General features: G+C 44.1%; 2 protein-coding genes across 3 annotated transcripts; one reads left to right on the top strand and one right to left on the bottom strand.

The window, feature by feature from the left end:
* Position 1: 1 nt before the first annotated feature.
* Positions 2 to 11,057, bottom strand: LOC135395016 (protein unc-45 homolog B-like). The gene is made up of 20 exons (XM_064626182.1): positions 10,451 to 11,057; positions 9,881 to 10,056; positions 9,724 to 9,813; positions 8,997 to 9,167; positions 8,745 to 8,913; positions 7,809 to 7,967; positions 7,566 to 7,743; positions 7,017 to 7,086; positions 6,861 to 6,953; positions 5,842 to 5,976; positions 5,680 to 5,774; positions 5,444 to 5,585; positions 5,243 to 5,383; positions 4,513 to 4,628; positions 4,355 to 4,421; positions 3,808 to 3,921; positions 2,413 to 2,528; positions 2,236 to 2,353; positions 1,487 to 1,633; positions 2 to 444 (listed from the first exon to the last, which is right to left on the bottom strand). The coding sequence occupies exons 1-20, from the start codon at positions 10,677 to 10,679 to the stop codon at positions 160 to 162; spliced, it is 2,811 nt and encodes a 936-aa protein (XP_064482252.1). The 5' UTR covers positions 10,680 to 11,057; the 3' UTR covers positions 2 to 159.
* A 458-nt stretch (positions 11,058 to 11,515) lies between these two features.
* LOC135395021 (glucosamine-6-phosphate isomerase 2-like) lies at positions 11,516 to 16,295 on the top strand. 2 transcript variants are annotated; one of them, XM_064626192.1, is made up of 6 exons: positions 11,516 to 11,819; positions 13,001 to 13,126; positions 13,215 to 13,316; positions 14,417 to 14,599; positions 15,335 to 15,519; positions 15,901 to 16,295. In XM_064626192.1, the coding sequence occupies exons 2-6, from the start codon at positions 13,003 to 13,005 to the stop codon at positions 16,156 to 16,158; spliced, it is 852 nt and encodes a 283-aa protein (XP_064482262.1). In that variant the 5' UTR covers positions 11,516 to 11,819; positions 13,001 to 13,002; the 3' UTR covers positions 16,159 to 16,295. The 2 variants fall into 2 exon arrangements, with proteins under 2 accessions (XP_064482262.1, XP_064482261.1); XM_064626191.1 differs by lacking the exon at positions 11,516 to 11,819 and adding an exon at positions 11,851 to 12,004.
* Positions 16,296 to 16,929: the final 634 nt, after the last annotated feature.

Genomic DNA, 16,929 nt, shown 5'->3' on the forward strand with positions numbered 1-16,929 from the left:
ACTATTAATTGAAGTCTTTATTATCATAAATAATTAGAAACATAAGTGGCTGGATGAACGGTTATATGCACAATACTATAAGGGAAGACAATGCAAGCCCATTTCACACTCGCTGACTGTTTCTCATCAACGGCGGGAGCTGTGACAAGGTTTCGGAGATCACTCAACGTCAGAAGCATCACCTTCTTCATGCTTTTGAATCAACTTCCACTCCTCGACTTTCTTGAGCGTCTGTTCCGCCAGAGAGCGTACGTTCTCGTTGGTTGCTGTCCCCTCAACCTGGGTGACAGCCATGAGGACTTCGAGTAGCTTTGTGTCGACAAGTTTCTCCGCAATTTCTTTGCTTGAGTGAACCAGGTTGAAGAGAATACAGATTCCGCGGTGCTGCAGTGCTTCGTCCTTGCTGGCTGCCAGTCCGCCCAGCGAAACGTCCCATTCCGCGACCTGGGTGTTGAAGCAATGGCGGAATTAGAAGAGCGGGGTTCATATAAGTACTACTTTGTGCTTCTTATTGGTTAGTCGTTCACACTATTTGTAGTTAATAGTGCATATACAGGGTATCCCAGATCACACGTAATTAAATTATAATAAAAACTATGCCACCTAGAATCACGTGGACAACAGCATTTGTTCTTGCAAGGTTTTTGCCACCTGATGCGAGTGTCATCTAACTTAACTTTTGTTTTGTCAGTTTTTACAAACTGAACTAAATTTGCCAAATACAGGTCTACTTTTTTACCGCACCAATGTGGAGCATGTGCTGAATTTACTCAAGTTCATGATAATCGACACGAATATTGAGGAGCTATCCCTCCGCAAAAAATAGCCGAACATCATGTGTTTGTGAGCCTAGAGCTTGACCACTTTTTTGCGCGCCCTCTCTCTCAGTCCGGCAAAAGGAGGTTGCTAAACTCTGCCCACACAGGGTACAAACACACTCAAAATTCCAACGAATGTTTTTATCTTCTTGCAGGCACAACCTAGTAAGAACTAATCCTGTTGGCTGCGTGATTCTAGGTGGCATAGTTTTTTTTAATTATAATTCAGTGGCACGTTTTCTGGGACACCCTGTAGAGATTGTGTGCAGGAAGAAAGCACAAATTGCAGAAAAACCAGAAAACAAAAACATTTTTCTGGTTGCTTCTTTTCAGAATTTTCGTAAAAAGCATGTCCTCGCGGTATCTGCTTGGCCACCTCCATGGATTCCTAAAACAAAATCATCTACTGGTTCAATTATGCTCATCTAAGTTTATTGCATTCTGCAGTCTTATTGTTGAGCTCATCTGCAAGTAACCATTATCTGGTTAGACTTTTTAAAGTTCTTATATTTAAAACCTGTTCACATATATTTTAAGATACTTTCTTCTGACAATGAGCAGTACAATCATCATGGGTTGGGTGATAGTAAATACTTCCAGGCAGAAATATTTAATTTCAATGGCACTACACGTCGTGTTCACCGTCAAAAACTGACTCGTCAGCCTACCTCAGTCATCTTCTGACACGCAACACTGCTGGCAGACGTCAGCATTGCGAGGGTGCCCGCGGCCGCCTGACTTGTGTCGTAGTCTTCCTCGTCGAGGCACAAAGTCAAGTACTTGATCCGGTCACCTTTCTCAAATATCTTCATGACCTGCGTACCAGTCAGTGCGTCAGCATACCCGTTGGAAAGCAGAAGGTAATGCAAATGTTATGTCTCAACAGATGTCGCAGAATTGTATGCTCAGCATGGTGTAACATGTGTCCCACTTAGCTATAGGGGTGGGGGGAGCCATGTCAAAATGACATAGGATATGAGTGTCAGAAGCTGCCGTTCCACGGATCAAAAGACACGCGAACTGTCTGCCATATTTTCTTCCAAGGAGTTTTCGTATCGCGCATCTGAAAGGGTGGAACTCTTTGTTTCTCATTGGTGTGCACTCGTTACATTGATGTTGTAGTTGCACGAACAATTTATTTTCAGCCATAAGGAAAAAATGTTTGACGTCCGAGAGTGCACATTATACAAACAGTACAACATTTTTTAGTTTCTTTCGCCAATTCTTAAGGTAAAAATTTAGACGTTGTTTCTAAACCCAATATTCGGGATGAACTTTAACTCTTTGGCATGAAGCCTAGAAGGTCAACATCATTCCTTAACCAGATCCAAGATTAAATTCAATTTGTACTGGGTCGAATCGGGTTTTACCCAAAGATGTAGAACTTCAAACATGCAGCGACAAATATGGTACCCACCTCTTCACTTTGCATCAAATTGAGGATACACTGCATCCCAGCTCTCTTAAGCATGGGATGGTCGTCGTATATGTAAGACTCGATGGACGTGATTCCTCCGTCTTTGATCATGCGTTGCCTGCATATACGAGAAGAAAAATGCTTGGCTATTGAATTGTAAATCGGACAATGGCTCACCGAACGCTGTTGCTGACCAAAGCCAAGTTTGTAAGAGCCATGAGGGACTCGAAGTTTTGCAGAGCACTGCATTCCGGATGCAGCAGCTCTTGGAGGGGTCTGATAACTTCCACAGCCTGTAAGCAGATATACAGTATTTGCATCACTGTAATAGACTGTATAATTAGAGCCCATAGGTTCCCGCAATTCCAAGAAATTTCAGAGTTGGCCATATCACGCGGAACCTATTGTTTTCCTCAAAATTGTGTGTTTTTCGCAGAATATTTGACGTATATAACGATTTCAATGGATTTGTGACATCTTCGCGGGTTACACCCGATCAGTCGCAACTGCAATGCCTGACATGGCTGACACTGCTGGCACTTACACGACTGAACATGCCGCAATGAAATTTAACGAAGGAACGCCCAGAAAAGAAATTGTCAGAGTTGAGTCTAATTTTCTTTGCGCACTGAAAAGTTACGAAAGGCTCGAAAAGCACGCGGGACGAGTCGGTAAGTGATCTTGGGAGAATGCTATAACATTTTTTGCTTGTTTTCCCGTGCCTGCAGAATTCTATGAATCTGCAATTCCCACTTCGCAGAAATGTTCATTTTCCACCGCAGAAAGCTAGGGGCTTTAGCTATAATAGCGTAATCTAGCATGGCTGGCGACAGAAAAAATAAATCTACTGCATTGATTTGGCTTCTAACAAGGTACAGGTACAGTGACTTCGTTCTGTTGACTCGACTGCTTACTATTTTCAAGGACACGACGATTCGAAGCAGTGTAATGGGTGAAGCAAACGGGCGGAAACATACAGTTTGCTTTTCATATTTCTATAACTAGTCATCCGTAATAATATCGACAATATATATACAAAAAAAAAAGGTAGAAAGTATAACAACAAAGACAGCAGAGTCGACTCAGCCCGTTACGGACCTTAGCAGTGAACTGTTTCTGAGAACTGACTATGGAGCAGCCCAACTGCAATACAGTACAATCTCGATGATACGAATCTCTCGGGGTCGCAGAAAATACTCGTATCATCCGAAATTCGTACGAAATAGGTAAGCACACTAAAGTGCAGAAAAGCCGTACTTTGCTTTGTGTTTCCTCTCTACCCGCAATCAGAGAAGTTAGCTTCTAGTTTTTAACGTTATCTTTCCTTGTGGTGTGCGTGCACGGCAGCCGTCTGTTGCTTTCTCAGCTCATTCGTATTATCCGCAAAGGCAAGATAACACGTTCCCATCATCCGAACTGTAATACGTGGGAAGAATAGGCATTCCGGCCGGGACCGAAAAATAATTCGTATAATCCGCAATCGTATCATCGAGATTCTACTGCATAGTCACTTTTTTTTGTGATGGTGCAAGAACCCTTTGTAGCCTGGCCTCCCACAGCCATTGAACTCACCCTCTGTCCTGGAAAAGCCACTTCAGGGTTGATGGTGATCCCGAGTCGTGCAAGGGCCTGAGCTGCGATGAGCTTGCCGTTCTTTGTGTTCTCCAATGAGAGCTTTAGGAGGGCCTGCACCCAGTGGACAAAAAGACAGCTTTAAATTAACCGAGATTTCACGTGCCGTGTATTCACACGAGCGACATTCCTCGCGGAAGCGGAAGACTCAAAAAACGCCGTAGCATTCTGAGCGCGAGCGCTCAACGTCCAGTGTTCACGTACACTGTTAAACGTGGGGAACATCCTGCGACGCAGCCACAAGATATTCTGTAGCACGGACAGGACGACAGGAAAGACGCTGACGGTGTCGTCTGCTAAGTGTGCAGTGCGCCACTCTCGATATTCCGCACCGTGTGAATGCTCAACGTAACGCAGGATGGAACTTCGTCTCTGTGAGCAGTGTTTCCGCTTTTTCTTCCACTAGAATCTTCCGCGAGGATTTCGCTCGTGTGACTACACAGATAATGTTGCGCCGTGTCGGAAGTTTAAAGTATACGTGTGCCACCTTTGCGCCACCTTGTTGTACCACATGTCCCCTCAGCTCCTGCTGTTCACAGATGGCATTGAATACCCTGAGGGGAGCAAACAAACATATCTTTCAAGAATTCTCAACACAGATGTCCCATAACAGGGCTCGAGTTAACTGCTCTCTCTCCTTCATACCTGGCTATCATTTCCCTACTGTTGTTGCTCTCGGTTACAGAGAGTGCCACCAGGGCCACCGTGACACCAGATTCGCCGAGCAACTTGATGCGCTTCTCCACGTATTCTCTGGCGTCCTGAAGGTGGAAGGTTATGTCCTTTTTGAATCACTCTCATTTTTTTCTTTCAACAGTGCCATCTTCTATAACTTCAAAGTTTCCTCCTTTTTTTTTTGGCTGAATTTGAAATTCACTCACTTCACGCTCTGTGGCATTAACGTCAAATTGGAAGTTGACGCCACAGTGTCTAAATTTAATCAACTTGCGCATGTTTTTCTGTCCTCACCTAATTTTTTAAACTTGCCAAAAATGTAACGTACTTGCTTCGTTAGTACCGTATTAACTGGGACAGTGGTCGACTCCAAACTTATGGATTGTAAAGGGGGAAACAAGGTTTTTATACTCAAGCATGGCGTTTAGCTCGGTAATAAATTTAATTTTAAAAATGCACGAAACCCAAAGGACTGCAGAGCAGCTCAAGCGACAAGCAGAGGGGGGAACCACCCATTGTTGTGAGACACTCTTTTCTGCCAAGGGCTGGCGCATGAGACAAGGATATATATATAAAAAAAAAAGAAGAAAGGTATACCTACAGCCTGATTTACGCGGTACCTTGAGTAATTGAAGATGCCATACAACTTCGTGTGACTTTGACATTATTAATCGCGACATCAGAAAAAAATTCCACATACCAGGGCATGCTCTTCTGGAACGTGCTGTTTCGCAAACTTTGCGAGCTCGATGAGTTCCGGAATCACTTCTTGCTTCTCGTAACTGTTGGTGAGGTTGACCAGCGTCGTGACAACGCCATATAATACTGCCTTTTGTTCAGTCTGCAAGACGTCGGAGATGTCTGTGATCTGTGATCTTCCCCATTTTTCGCGCTCGCTTACCTTAGCGATCTCTATGAGGGCCTGAATAGCTTCCTTGTCCTCAACGAGGTCCTCTTTGATCTCGGCATCTAGAGTCAGGTACGCCAGGCCTTCCGCAGCCCATTTTCTTAGATCCTTGTCCTTCTGCGGATTCACCAGGAACCTGTGTCGTTTGTTCCGCGGTGTCAGCGGTGAAGTTGGTGCGGTGAAAGAGTCAACACCTGCGGAGAGCAAGGCCAGAGGAACGCGTCTCTTACTTTCTACAGGCAGCAGCCAGTTTGAGGGACGTGGCCTCGGAGAAGGGTCGGACACTGCTGTCTGTTCCTCCGAAGGAGCCCAACTTGCAGAGGCCCTGTACAATATAAATGTCGTGACCTAACGTGCATATCAACGATCCGTACTTTCTAAATGCTACTGACCACCAGCGCTCGGACTTTGATGGCATCGTTCTTGGACTCATACAGCTTCCTGAGGATTCCCATCCCCATGGAGATTATGCTGGTGCACTTGTCCTTCTTCGAAGCTGCAGCGATGAGCGCTTCCGCTGCAACCCTCTGCGATTCGTTTTTACGATCTTGTGTTTACCATACCGTCTAACAACGATCCAGCATCCATAAAATGGTCAGATTTTGCAGAGATCTAGACCTGTTTTTGGCAAGCGGGCTTGACAGAATATAAGTAGGGCCTTACTTTTTGGGGTTAAACCCGTATCCGCCCGATATTTACCCCCCGAACGAAATATGTAAAATTTGGGTTTAACCCAAATCAACCTGAAAACATCCGGGTCGCGTGGCACACTCGTAAGCGTGCATTAAAATAAAGTTTGATAACATTGCTAAACATTAGTTCCATGTTAAGACAAATTTTTATTAAATAAAAAAAAAATCACCCGAATACACCCGAATTCCTGACGACAGAATATGCCGTAACGGGATTTAACCCGAATACACCCGAATTTTCGAATGAAAAATATCACCCGATATTTACCCCCCGAATTTGGCCAAAAATAAAACCCGAAAAAGTCAGGCCCTAAATATAAGCTGCCGTAGTGAATCGAAGCTTTCTTCGCAATTATGAGGCAAAATAGAGAAATATAGTTCCTTAGACAGCCACAGTGCTAATTAGCACTTTACGCGCGTCAATTCCTGAATGCTACGAAATACTCTTTGAGCTAACTGAGAATTTTTTTTTCGTGTATTACTATAGCAGCTGAGTTTAGTAATCCCGAGATAATACAGCTTTGAAAAGTGGCAATTGCACCTCAGTGCAAATAGCCTTTATGTTAGTTAGCATCGTTAGTATTTTATGTGCGCGCTAGCTCCTGAATAGGGCGAAACATACTTTGAGGCCTCCTAGAAAGATTTGTTCTGCATTACCCGCATTGAGGTAAAACCTGGGACAACTCTATTTTCAAAGACAGTTGCGTATCAATACTGACCTGCTGCAGCTCGTCGTCTGAATTGGCCATTGCTAACATCATTTCTACCACTCCTCGTCCCGCAAGGCAGTGGTTTCCGACATCGAGTGGACCCTAAAAGGCAAACTCTAACTGGTACTGCTGGTCAATCTTATCAGTATTCATAGATAGCCTTACCATTAGGAGAGCTGTGATGGCAGAAGCTACTCTTATCTTGCTCTCGATGTCAGGTTCGCTCAGCTTTGCCCTAAAAGTACAAATACTGATTGGAATATACTGAAAGTATGCTTCAGATACTAAGCTGGATATCTCTGAAATCTTAAAAATTTTGTCCCTCAACGCCATGCTGAGTAGCATTATAATTAACATTAAATGATGTATAGTTAAGATGTGTTGTTCTGGGAAAAGTGCATACATTTTCATTATATCTATTGAATCAATTTCATATCATTTTAATTACAGTGTCGTTCAATTATTTCTGACCGCAGCCCACCAACTTAGAGGACTTGCCACTGTCACGTAAATTCAATTTCTCCCGAATTGAAATACACGCTGCGACCACTTAGCTGTCGACAGTGTGATGCAATTTTCGAAACTGAGTTTCTAAATTTGCAAAAGTTGTATTCATTTATATTTAAAGTTAACGGCTCATTTGCAGACAGAAAACAATACTACTTAGAAACTGCCTCATGTCGTGACATTTCAGTGTAATCGTACGTTGCTTACGTCACAAAGTCATCCACCTTGTCGCGGAACTTTTCTTTAGCCTTGTCGTAGTCCATGCAGAAGTAGATCCTATCGAGACAGACGGAACAGTTTGGCCTCGTGTTTGGCGTGATGTCCATGCTGCTCTCGTAACGTATGCCATCTAACTCGCTTGCCACTTCCAGGATCTCCGCTAACCCTGTGTACCACAGTTTCAAACAGAGTCAGTCGAGGGGCAGTCTCTTCCGCGGACGAGGAACTTGCCGTCGCCGTCGACGAGCTTCATTCCCCAGTTGAGATTTTCATAGTCGACGTTTTTCATGATGAGCTCTAGGATGGCGTCGCGGCCCTGAGCGGTCATCACGCGACTGGATACCTTCTTGACGAGTGCCGTCATGATGGCGTCTACCTCTTTTTCGTATTCTGCGTGATGTTAACGAGATAAGGGGTGTTAACGTGATCAGGGGTGTTGCAGAATGCTCCGCAGTGATGTTGAGAGGGTAAGAATGGGTAAAGGAAGCAAACACTGGCAATCTCTTTCGATTGCCTCAATGAGGTGCCAATTTATTTGCAGATTTCTAAGTCAGCACCCAAGGAAATACTTTCCCAAAAGGGGAAGGAGTAAGGTGCCAAATTTGGTGCTCAGATAAGAACTTCATTATCAATATCCTTATCAACTTCCAAAGGCCACTGGGACCAACCCACATTTTTCCCATGTATACTAATAAATTCTCGAATCAAGCACAGAATATATGTAACTACAAAGGACATAACTAGGGTCCCGCGTTTGCAGCATTGTCCGAAAAACACCCGCCGAATATTTTTTGGGAAATTTGGCATATTAAAAAAAAAAAAAAAAGCTCTGAATTGTGTAGAATATAAAAATAGGATGCAAGTGACACTTTTATCAGTTGGTCCAGGGGGTTCAAGGACACATGGAATCCTTTAACAAAAAAAGAAAGGAAATTCTTTGCATTCTCAATGCCCTCCTACTAAGCTGTCCTCCTTCCACGAGTCATCGCTGTCTAACTCTCCCTGGTGACTGTAGCTGCCCACGTTTCAGCATTTATTTTTAGCGCAAACGTTTTAAAATGCCCAGAATATCCAAATTTGACAAAACATATACTAAATACTGAAAGACACCCGCCAAATCTCCCCAGGAATAAATGATGAAAATGTGGAATCCTAGACAAAACTAACTTTTCATAAGTTCCTTGTCTGGCTTCTTCCCCTCTTTGGGATCCATTCCGGTGAGCGCACCGATGATGGTCTGGATGAGGTACTGGACTGCCGTTATGTGCTCCTCATCCTTGGTGACCATCTCGTCGAGGATCCAAGGCAGACCCATTTCTTCGACGACACTCAACGCCTAGAGTATGGACGTTAACTCGCACACCTTTAGTTGGAAATCGTAAGCGGGAAACATAGTATCGAGTAAAATATTAAATATACCCGGTCGGCATTATTTTTTGCCAATTCGCCGAACATCCTGATGCAGGACAGAGAAAACTGGGAATCCTTTAGCTTCCGCATTGCTGCAAGGCACTGGCTGAGTCCCCTGTCCTTCGAGATGATTTCCGTGCCGGCTTTTTCGCGGGCAATGACGACGAGGTTGTTGGCAGCCTGAGGTGGAGAATAGAAAGGTTTGTTTGTTTGTTTGTAAGAAGAAAAAGAAAGGTATTACGTCAGTTGTTAGTCTGAATGGCTGAAGTGGGAGAGCATTGCTGGCCTATTTTGCAACTAAATAGGCACAGGAGCTGGTGTTGTCATTTTAAATGAGTGGTATCGACGACATCTAATAGATTAAGTTCAACCGGTGGTAGTCATAGATTTAGTGAAGAAAAAAGAAAAAGAAGGTACACACACACACGCAGAAAAAAAAGGTGTACTTGCTGATTCTAACATAAGTTTAGTCCACAGGGATGTGCCTAAATAGTAAGCACGCAGGTAAGTAAGTATAACGAAGTAAGCCAGCTTGATAAGCAATGCGGTAAGTTGTTCAAACGTAGCAGATGACAAAGCAGCGTCGGATCCAGACCAGCGCTTTTTTTAGGGGGGGTTCATCGTCGAAACACATAATTGGCGAGGGGAGAGGAGGAAAACTAATGTGTAATAGCAGCTTTTTTTTTTTGGACCCTGGATCCACCACTGCAACAGAGATCATGTATGAATTACGTACCTGTTGCTTCAGGTCAAGGGACGTCCCTGGATCACTTATGACGCTCAACATCTGCTCGACCTTTTTAATCGTGCTGCTCTGTTCTTTTGCCTGAAATTTTTAAGCACATTTTAATTTTAAAACTCATTACCAGTTGGAAAAAAGTTTTTTTTCGTACAATGTCCTGCAGCCTGGCACTCAGACTCTGCAGTGTCACCTGCAGAGATTTGTTGTTCGGGTCAATGTGCAGGGCTTTGCGAGCGTCCTTGAAGGCTTCGTCAACCTTTCCCAAAGCCTCATTGGCCTGGCTACGACGGAAGAGAGCCTTCACGTCTGATGGCGTTATTTCCAGCGCTGCAAATAGATCGTTGTTGACATCATTTATGTCAGTCTCGCACCAATCATGGGCCTGAAAGCAGGGTACTTAGTGATTTTCTAGACTAGCATCAATATTGCAGGTTTTTTACGGTCAGTTTTTGAATGAACTCTTGGTTCACGGGTACACAAATACTTTGGCACCTCTGTTAGGTCGTATATAAAATTTTTCAAGCCCGATAGATATCGAAGAATTTCTGAATGTTTAGTTTTTAAAAAAATACTATGAAAAAAGAAAAGAAAGAAGCTTCACAATGCAAACTTCCCCCCTGCTAGAGCTCCCCAAAAACTTATCCGAAGATCCTGAGGATTTTTCTCTCCTCCTATATACAAAGCTTTTGACCACGAATAAATTTTACGACGATACACTTACCTGACGTGCAGTCCTCCAATGCATCTTCGTACCTCTCGAGCTTAAGATTAGCAGCGGCCTTGTTGCTCAAAAGTGTGGCTCTCGTACTGTGATCATCGCATAGTTTCAAAGCCTGCGTGTACCTCTCCAGAGCACCTATGTAATCTGCCGCCTTAAAAAGTTTGTTTCCTTCTTCTTTGATTGCTTTTGCATCGTCGGTTGCAAGCTGTCCGGTACCTTCTGTACCCATTGTACCGAAGTGTCAGTAACAGAAACGTGCGACTCACGTGGTGCTCGACCGGCCGGCGATATAAAATATCAACACAACAGACGAACACTCACAGAATCCAAGTTTCCCATATTTGTGTGTGTTGGTTAGTGTTTTGGCTGGGGTGCAAGAGCTAGAGCTCTATCCCAGAAGAACAGCGTGCGCGATAACTTACTTGGTTTCGGTATTATTTACGAAACAACGCCAGACCATATTTGGACAGATTGCAAAATGACATCAGCTCCGCCTTCCTTCCGAAAGCAGTGATCATTATTAACTGTAAAATTATCAACGTAGTTTTCTTACGTGCCATTCAAATTTGATTGTTGTTATTATTTCGCGTCACGTAAGTAAGTGAAGTGGCGTACCCTACCGAACATTCGGGAAAACGATGAAAGATGAAAGTCACTGAAAAGGGCACTCAAAAAACATGGGCCAGACGGCCAGACCCAGGCGACCCAGCCAGACCATTTGATTTTCGAGACATGATTCGAGTAATTCGAGCAAACAATATATATTGTGAAAATAACCGAATTTATTTGTACTTCTCACTGCTATCTGAAGGGTGTGTGTCATACAAACCGATCGTGGCCATCCTTGATTTATACGGTTTATATACATGTATATATACCATGGTTTATACGGACCATGTCTGGATCAACGTTACTATCCCTTTCTAGGAAAGTTGGTCTTGACCAAGTACGACAGCTGATTTGTCTTAAAAATAGCGAGAAAACGAAACTAAAAAGTGGAAAACATGTCATGACAAGACAAGCAGATAGCACAGACAACAAGCAATCCTATCCAACGATCAATCCAAACCAGAACGCGGAAGAAACGACCTCTGCAGTTTTCCACAGATCCTGCTGACCCTTGCATTACTCTTTTTCTTTTCTGAAATCAAAAAAGAAAAGAAAGAACCCGTAGAGTCCAACGAAATACTGGCCTTGATTTTGAAGCGATTAGGAGAACCTGAAAATGAACCCAAATTAGCGTTAGGAGCGCTCGTTGCAGAGCAGAGCGCAGAGCCAGAGCAGGGTAAACAGGGTCAACGCGATAGGTCGTTGACAGGACAGGACGCGCGATCTGTTTGTGTTTTGGGCAGCTGCACGTGCACGTGAGGTAAGTAAAAAAAAAGACGAAATAGCCTGTACATAGACGCATGTTGTTGTCCGTCGTATTCGGTTCTGTTGACCACCGTCCCCGTAGGGCAAAAAATGCAATTTGACACGACGATGTGTGCCCTGCAGTGATCGGCTCAGTTTCCTTTCCAGCGATGGATTTTGCGTGCAAGAGCTTTTATCCAGGTAAAATAGCGCGGTGCTTCGAGTAATATTGCGCTTTTCCATTGTGTAGGAGCGGTCTTGTGCCTCGCATCATTGCGGTTTGCGTGTCACGGAAATGCCCCAGGTGTTAGCTCAGCAAAAGCGATATAGTCCTGTTTGAGAAAATTTTATTCAACGTCTCGATATATATGTAGATATAGATAGTATGTCTTTGAACCTGTTTTGTGCACATACAGTGTGTATACACTTAAAGTGGGTATACTACAACGCGTTCAGACGTGGGTATACACTGCTGTTGGAAGAACCTTTGACTTTGAGCAGACGCTTCAGTCGTATCACTTATTGTTACCTTATCGAGTCAAGTGTGCACCGAGGAGCGGAGAATTCCTATGCATATCTGAAGGAAAACGAGACCAGATTGTAGTCTTCACATATTCCGAAGTTCGTCTGCATGATCTTGGCACAAAAGTCACATACTTTGACTGGAGTGCAGTGTAGCCTCGCAAAACGATGCCGTCTGTTTCATAAATTCAAAGATGTTGTTTTGGGCCGTGGCTAAAAACTGCTAGGTGGCCTTGTACATCATGTACACTGCTGTCTGTGTACATTAAAGAACCCGTGGCAAAAAGAAACGAAAGAAAGAAAACGATGATGAGCCCTTGACGCAATATTTTCAATATTTACACTCACACTTGAGCTGTTCCTCACCAGCAATGGGGCAGAGCATCGCCCCTGACGATTAAACTCCCCGTTCATCATCTGGAAATAAAGCTGTTGTTGTTGAGTTGTTCCTCTTAGATGTCATCTGGTATTGGTGAGCCTCTCCGAAATATTATCAATGTACAGTATGTGGAAACCTCTCTATGGGAACCTTGCGATTATATTATATGCCTCAATGCTGTTTTTCTGTAAGCTATCCTTTTTTGCGTTATTGCTCAGACAATCTAGCTTTTGCCTGAGCCTTTGAGGGTCTGTGGTATCGTGGAAATAAATACATCTCGAGCTCATTAATTTCAGACATGAGGCTGGTCATATTAGACAATGACGAAGAGGTGGCTGACTGGGCGGCCCGTTACATTCGCAAACGTATCCACGACTTCCGACCGGGACCGGACAAGTACTTTGTCCTGGGTCTTCCAACAGGTCAGTACCGCAGTTTACCGTTACAGTTTCTGCGAGAAAATATACGCTCATCAACACAATGGAGTGAGAGCTGATCTTACTCTTACAGGGGGAACGCCACTTGGAATGTACAAGAAGCTGGTGGAATTTCATAAGGACCGAACAGTGTCCTTTCGTTATGTGAAGACCTTCAACATGGACGAATATGTTGGTGAGTGGGTATAGATTTGAGGAAACATTCTAACGACAGGGACACGTTCGTAGGGAGCGTCTTTCTCGGGTTAATTGCCTTTCTCAGATTCGGGGTGTAAAAAAAACGGGCGCTATTTTAAAATCTGTAATTCGGGGAGAAATCGGACGATAATTGTGCATTCGGGTGTTATCGGGCGTTTTTGTTTCTCCTCTTGTCTATTAAGTCCTTTCCTAGTCTCTCTGTTTTTTTTTTTTTTTTTTGCGGGATAGTGACCTACCAGCGGTAATCCCCGAAGGCATAGACAGTGTTGACACACATGGGTGTTTTGCTGGAAATGTAAGTGACCCGTTCTTACATGCGTTACACGTAGGGTTGCCACCTTTCGTAGTGAAAAATACCGGCTGAGGGAGAGGAGGTGGAATAGATGGAAAGGAGGAAATGCTCGCGGGAAGGGGAAGTGGGTGAGGGGTGGAATTGCACACAGAAAACCAGAGACAGAGCTGAAGACAATAGGAGGAAACGTGTTCCATGTGTGTAATAATAATAATAATAATAATAATAATGAGTAACTATGGAAACAAGTGGTGACTGCGCGGAGTTGGGTCTGTGCTACTGATTTATTCAAGCTGTAGTGGAATGTTGAAGGGAAAAGCCCGGAAAAGCCCGTCCTATGAAAGGTTTTGAGCCGCAAATTGTGTCTGTGTATGAGGTGTCACCCTCCTACCGGCAACCGGCAGAGCGAGCAAATAACCGGCCGTGCCGGTATAATACCGGCCTGGTGGCAACCCTAGTTACACGTGGCGACCTTTGTTCGTCTCCAGTGGAAACGTCACCTGAGGATTTCATAGTGACTGGAATTCGGGGAGAAATCGGGTTTAACCCGAATTGGTCGAAGTCAGTTCGGGGGGGGGGGGGATAACCGGGCGGAATCGGGTTTAACCCGAAAAAGTCGCTCCCTAATTAGGCGTAGCTTTATTGCGAGCGTATCACCGAGGCCCAGTGTCTGAGGCACTTTTTTATTTTTTGTTACACGGTGGCTCTTAGCCTTGCAGCTCTCTAATTGGTCTGCACAGACTGCCATGGAATTGTTGATTCGAAGGATAGTAATTTTTGCGTAGGGCTCCCGAGAGACCACCCAGAAAGCTACCACTCGTACATGTGGAACAACTTCTTCAAGCACGTTGACATCCTCCCAGAGAACGCACACATTCTGGATGGCAACGCGGTCAACCTGGAAGCCGAGTGCGAAGCGTATGAGCAGGACATTCTGGATGCCGGAGGGGTCGAGCTGTTTGTTGGAGGTTGTGTTTTTTGCCTAAGTATTCGGAACAAGGAATAGGTATTTGGGAAGTTGTTGTGGTGGGGAAATGACTCGATCCACATGCTCTTGTTGAGAAATTGAAAGGAAAATTTTTGAAACTGCGGCTTAGTATCGAAATGTTCGACATTAAAAGCACAAACCAGAGCTATTTACTGGTTTTGAGTCGTGATTGGCTGTTACGGGTGAATGCGGTACACCGAGTTTCATTCAACGGAGCCTCGTAGCCATAGGAAAAGTGTACACGAACATCTGGTTTCTGTTCTAAGGTGGCACTACCATGAACAGGAACAGTTTTACAAACTACAGAGGTGATGGCGATGGAGAACTAGTTTGCGATTTCCGAAAACTAAATTTGCAATATTTGTGTGCTCTGTAGAACAAAGACGAGGAACTGCTGACGGTGATGTCGAGGGCAGTGTTGTTATAATTTTGGGTTTTGACTTCACAATACAAGCACAAGAATGGGCAGTCCCCATAATGACGGTACGACATGTCTGAGTGATTTGTATCCCACACCAAACTGCTGCTGTTCTAGACTGGGATCAGCAAGCAGAAGCGTTACCACTGGTCAGCCCCGTAAACTGCTAGCTAGCTTTCTCTTGACTGTAGCACATTTTGAGAGGATATTGTGCATGTGTTGGTGTCTCAGGAGCCATTTATGAACCAGTCTGACAAACCCTCTATAAACCCTCTATGGTCTGCTTGCGACCCTTAGGTATCGGCCCGGATGGGCACATCGCCTTCAACGAGCCGGGGTCAAGCCTCGCATCACGCACTCGTGTCAAGACTTTGGCCAAGGACACCATTCTGGCCAACGCACGCTTCTTCGGGAACGACCTTACCAAGGTACCCAAGGAAGCCCTGACGGTCGGAGTGGGTACCGTCATGGATGCACGTGAGGTAAGACCGATGAGAGGACATTATTGCGATAGACTTTGAAAAAAAATGACACAAATGATAATATACTGAAGCGAAGAGTGACTCGCGGAAATTGTACAGCACAGGGAAATGTCGATAACTGGTGATACCGATATTGTCACACACACACAAAAAAAAGTGTGCTCTGTGGTGTCATGAGAGGAAACAAGGACATGGATGACGGAAAAGATGGCATACATATTGAGTAATACTTCTATGCATTACTGCGTTAAAAATGACAGTTGATTATTTAAAAAAAGTATTAATTTAGACACAGTTCTGGAAACGCTGAACCCTGAACTAGCTAAATTCATTAGCCCTAAGCTAGCAAAATTGTGACCCCCATTTTATTTTGATGCATAGGTTATGATCTTGATAACGGGAGCGCACAAAGCCTTCGCCTTGTACAAAGCAGTCGAAGAAGGCATCAGCCACATGTGGACAGTGTCCGCATTCCAGCAGCATCCGCGCACCATCATCGTCTGCGACGAAGACGCCACCAACGAGCTACGCGTCAAAACGGTCAAGTACTTCAAAGGACTCATGCACGTTCACAATCAACTCACAGAAGAACGACAGGAAGTGAAAACAGATGACCAGAAAGGGGCTCAGCGACAGTGACAGTGTCAATAGACTCGATTATGTGGACCAGAATTTTGAAACACTTGTTGGTGTAGCTTGCGTTTTCCTATATTGGTTTTCAGTCAGGTTTTGTGACGCCTTTTAACACCTACGATTAAAAAGATATTGTTCAGGAATGGAAGGTCATTTGTGATTCCCATGCCATGACCATGCTCCTTTTTGCCACTTGCCACTTTTCTGCATGTAACATGAGCCGTCAATCTCATAACCAACGTCTGCCATGTGCTCTCTAGGTGCACCATGCTGGTGGTATTTCTTGGGCAAAAACCTTATTCAGTTAACGAGTGTTGCTCCACAGTCTACTGCTCCACAAGGTATCCACAATCGCTCCACATAGCTCACTGTACAAGCTTTTTTTGGCTGGAGACTTTTTAACCCAAGAAAGGTGCATCATAAAGAAGGTGCATATATTATGTCCAGGAAAAATGGAGCTCAATGCTCAAATCGTGGTAGAATTAAGCATAGATGCAATAGAATCTTATAGATAGGTAAAATAAAAGTGCTCAGATGGACATAAAATTATGCGCAGCTACACAACAGAACCTGCGCTTTATTTTCTACGCAAAACCAAGGTTGAAAGAAGACCTTCGATTTTTTACCTTTACCAAAAGTGCTTATTTTCCACTCAAAACTGAGGTCGAAAGAAGACATTCGATTTTTCACCCTAAAAAACACCAAGAGGTTAGGCTTACCGTTTTCTTCATTTTCAGCCAAAAAATGAAAGTGCTCAGATCGATGTAAAATTGTGCT

The sequence above is a fragment of the Ornithodoros turicata genome, chromosome 5 (genome assembly GCF_037126465.1).
Source record: "Ornithodoros turicata isolate Travis chromosome 5, ASM3712646v1, whole genome shotgun sequence".
Lineage (NCBI taxonomy): Eukaryota > Metazoa > Arthropoda > Arachnida > Ixodida > Argasidae > Ornithodoros > Ornithodoros turicata.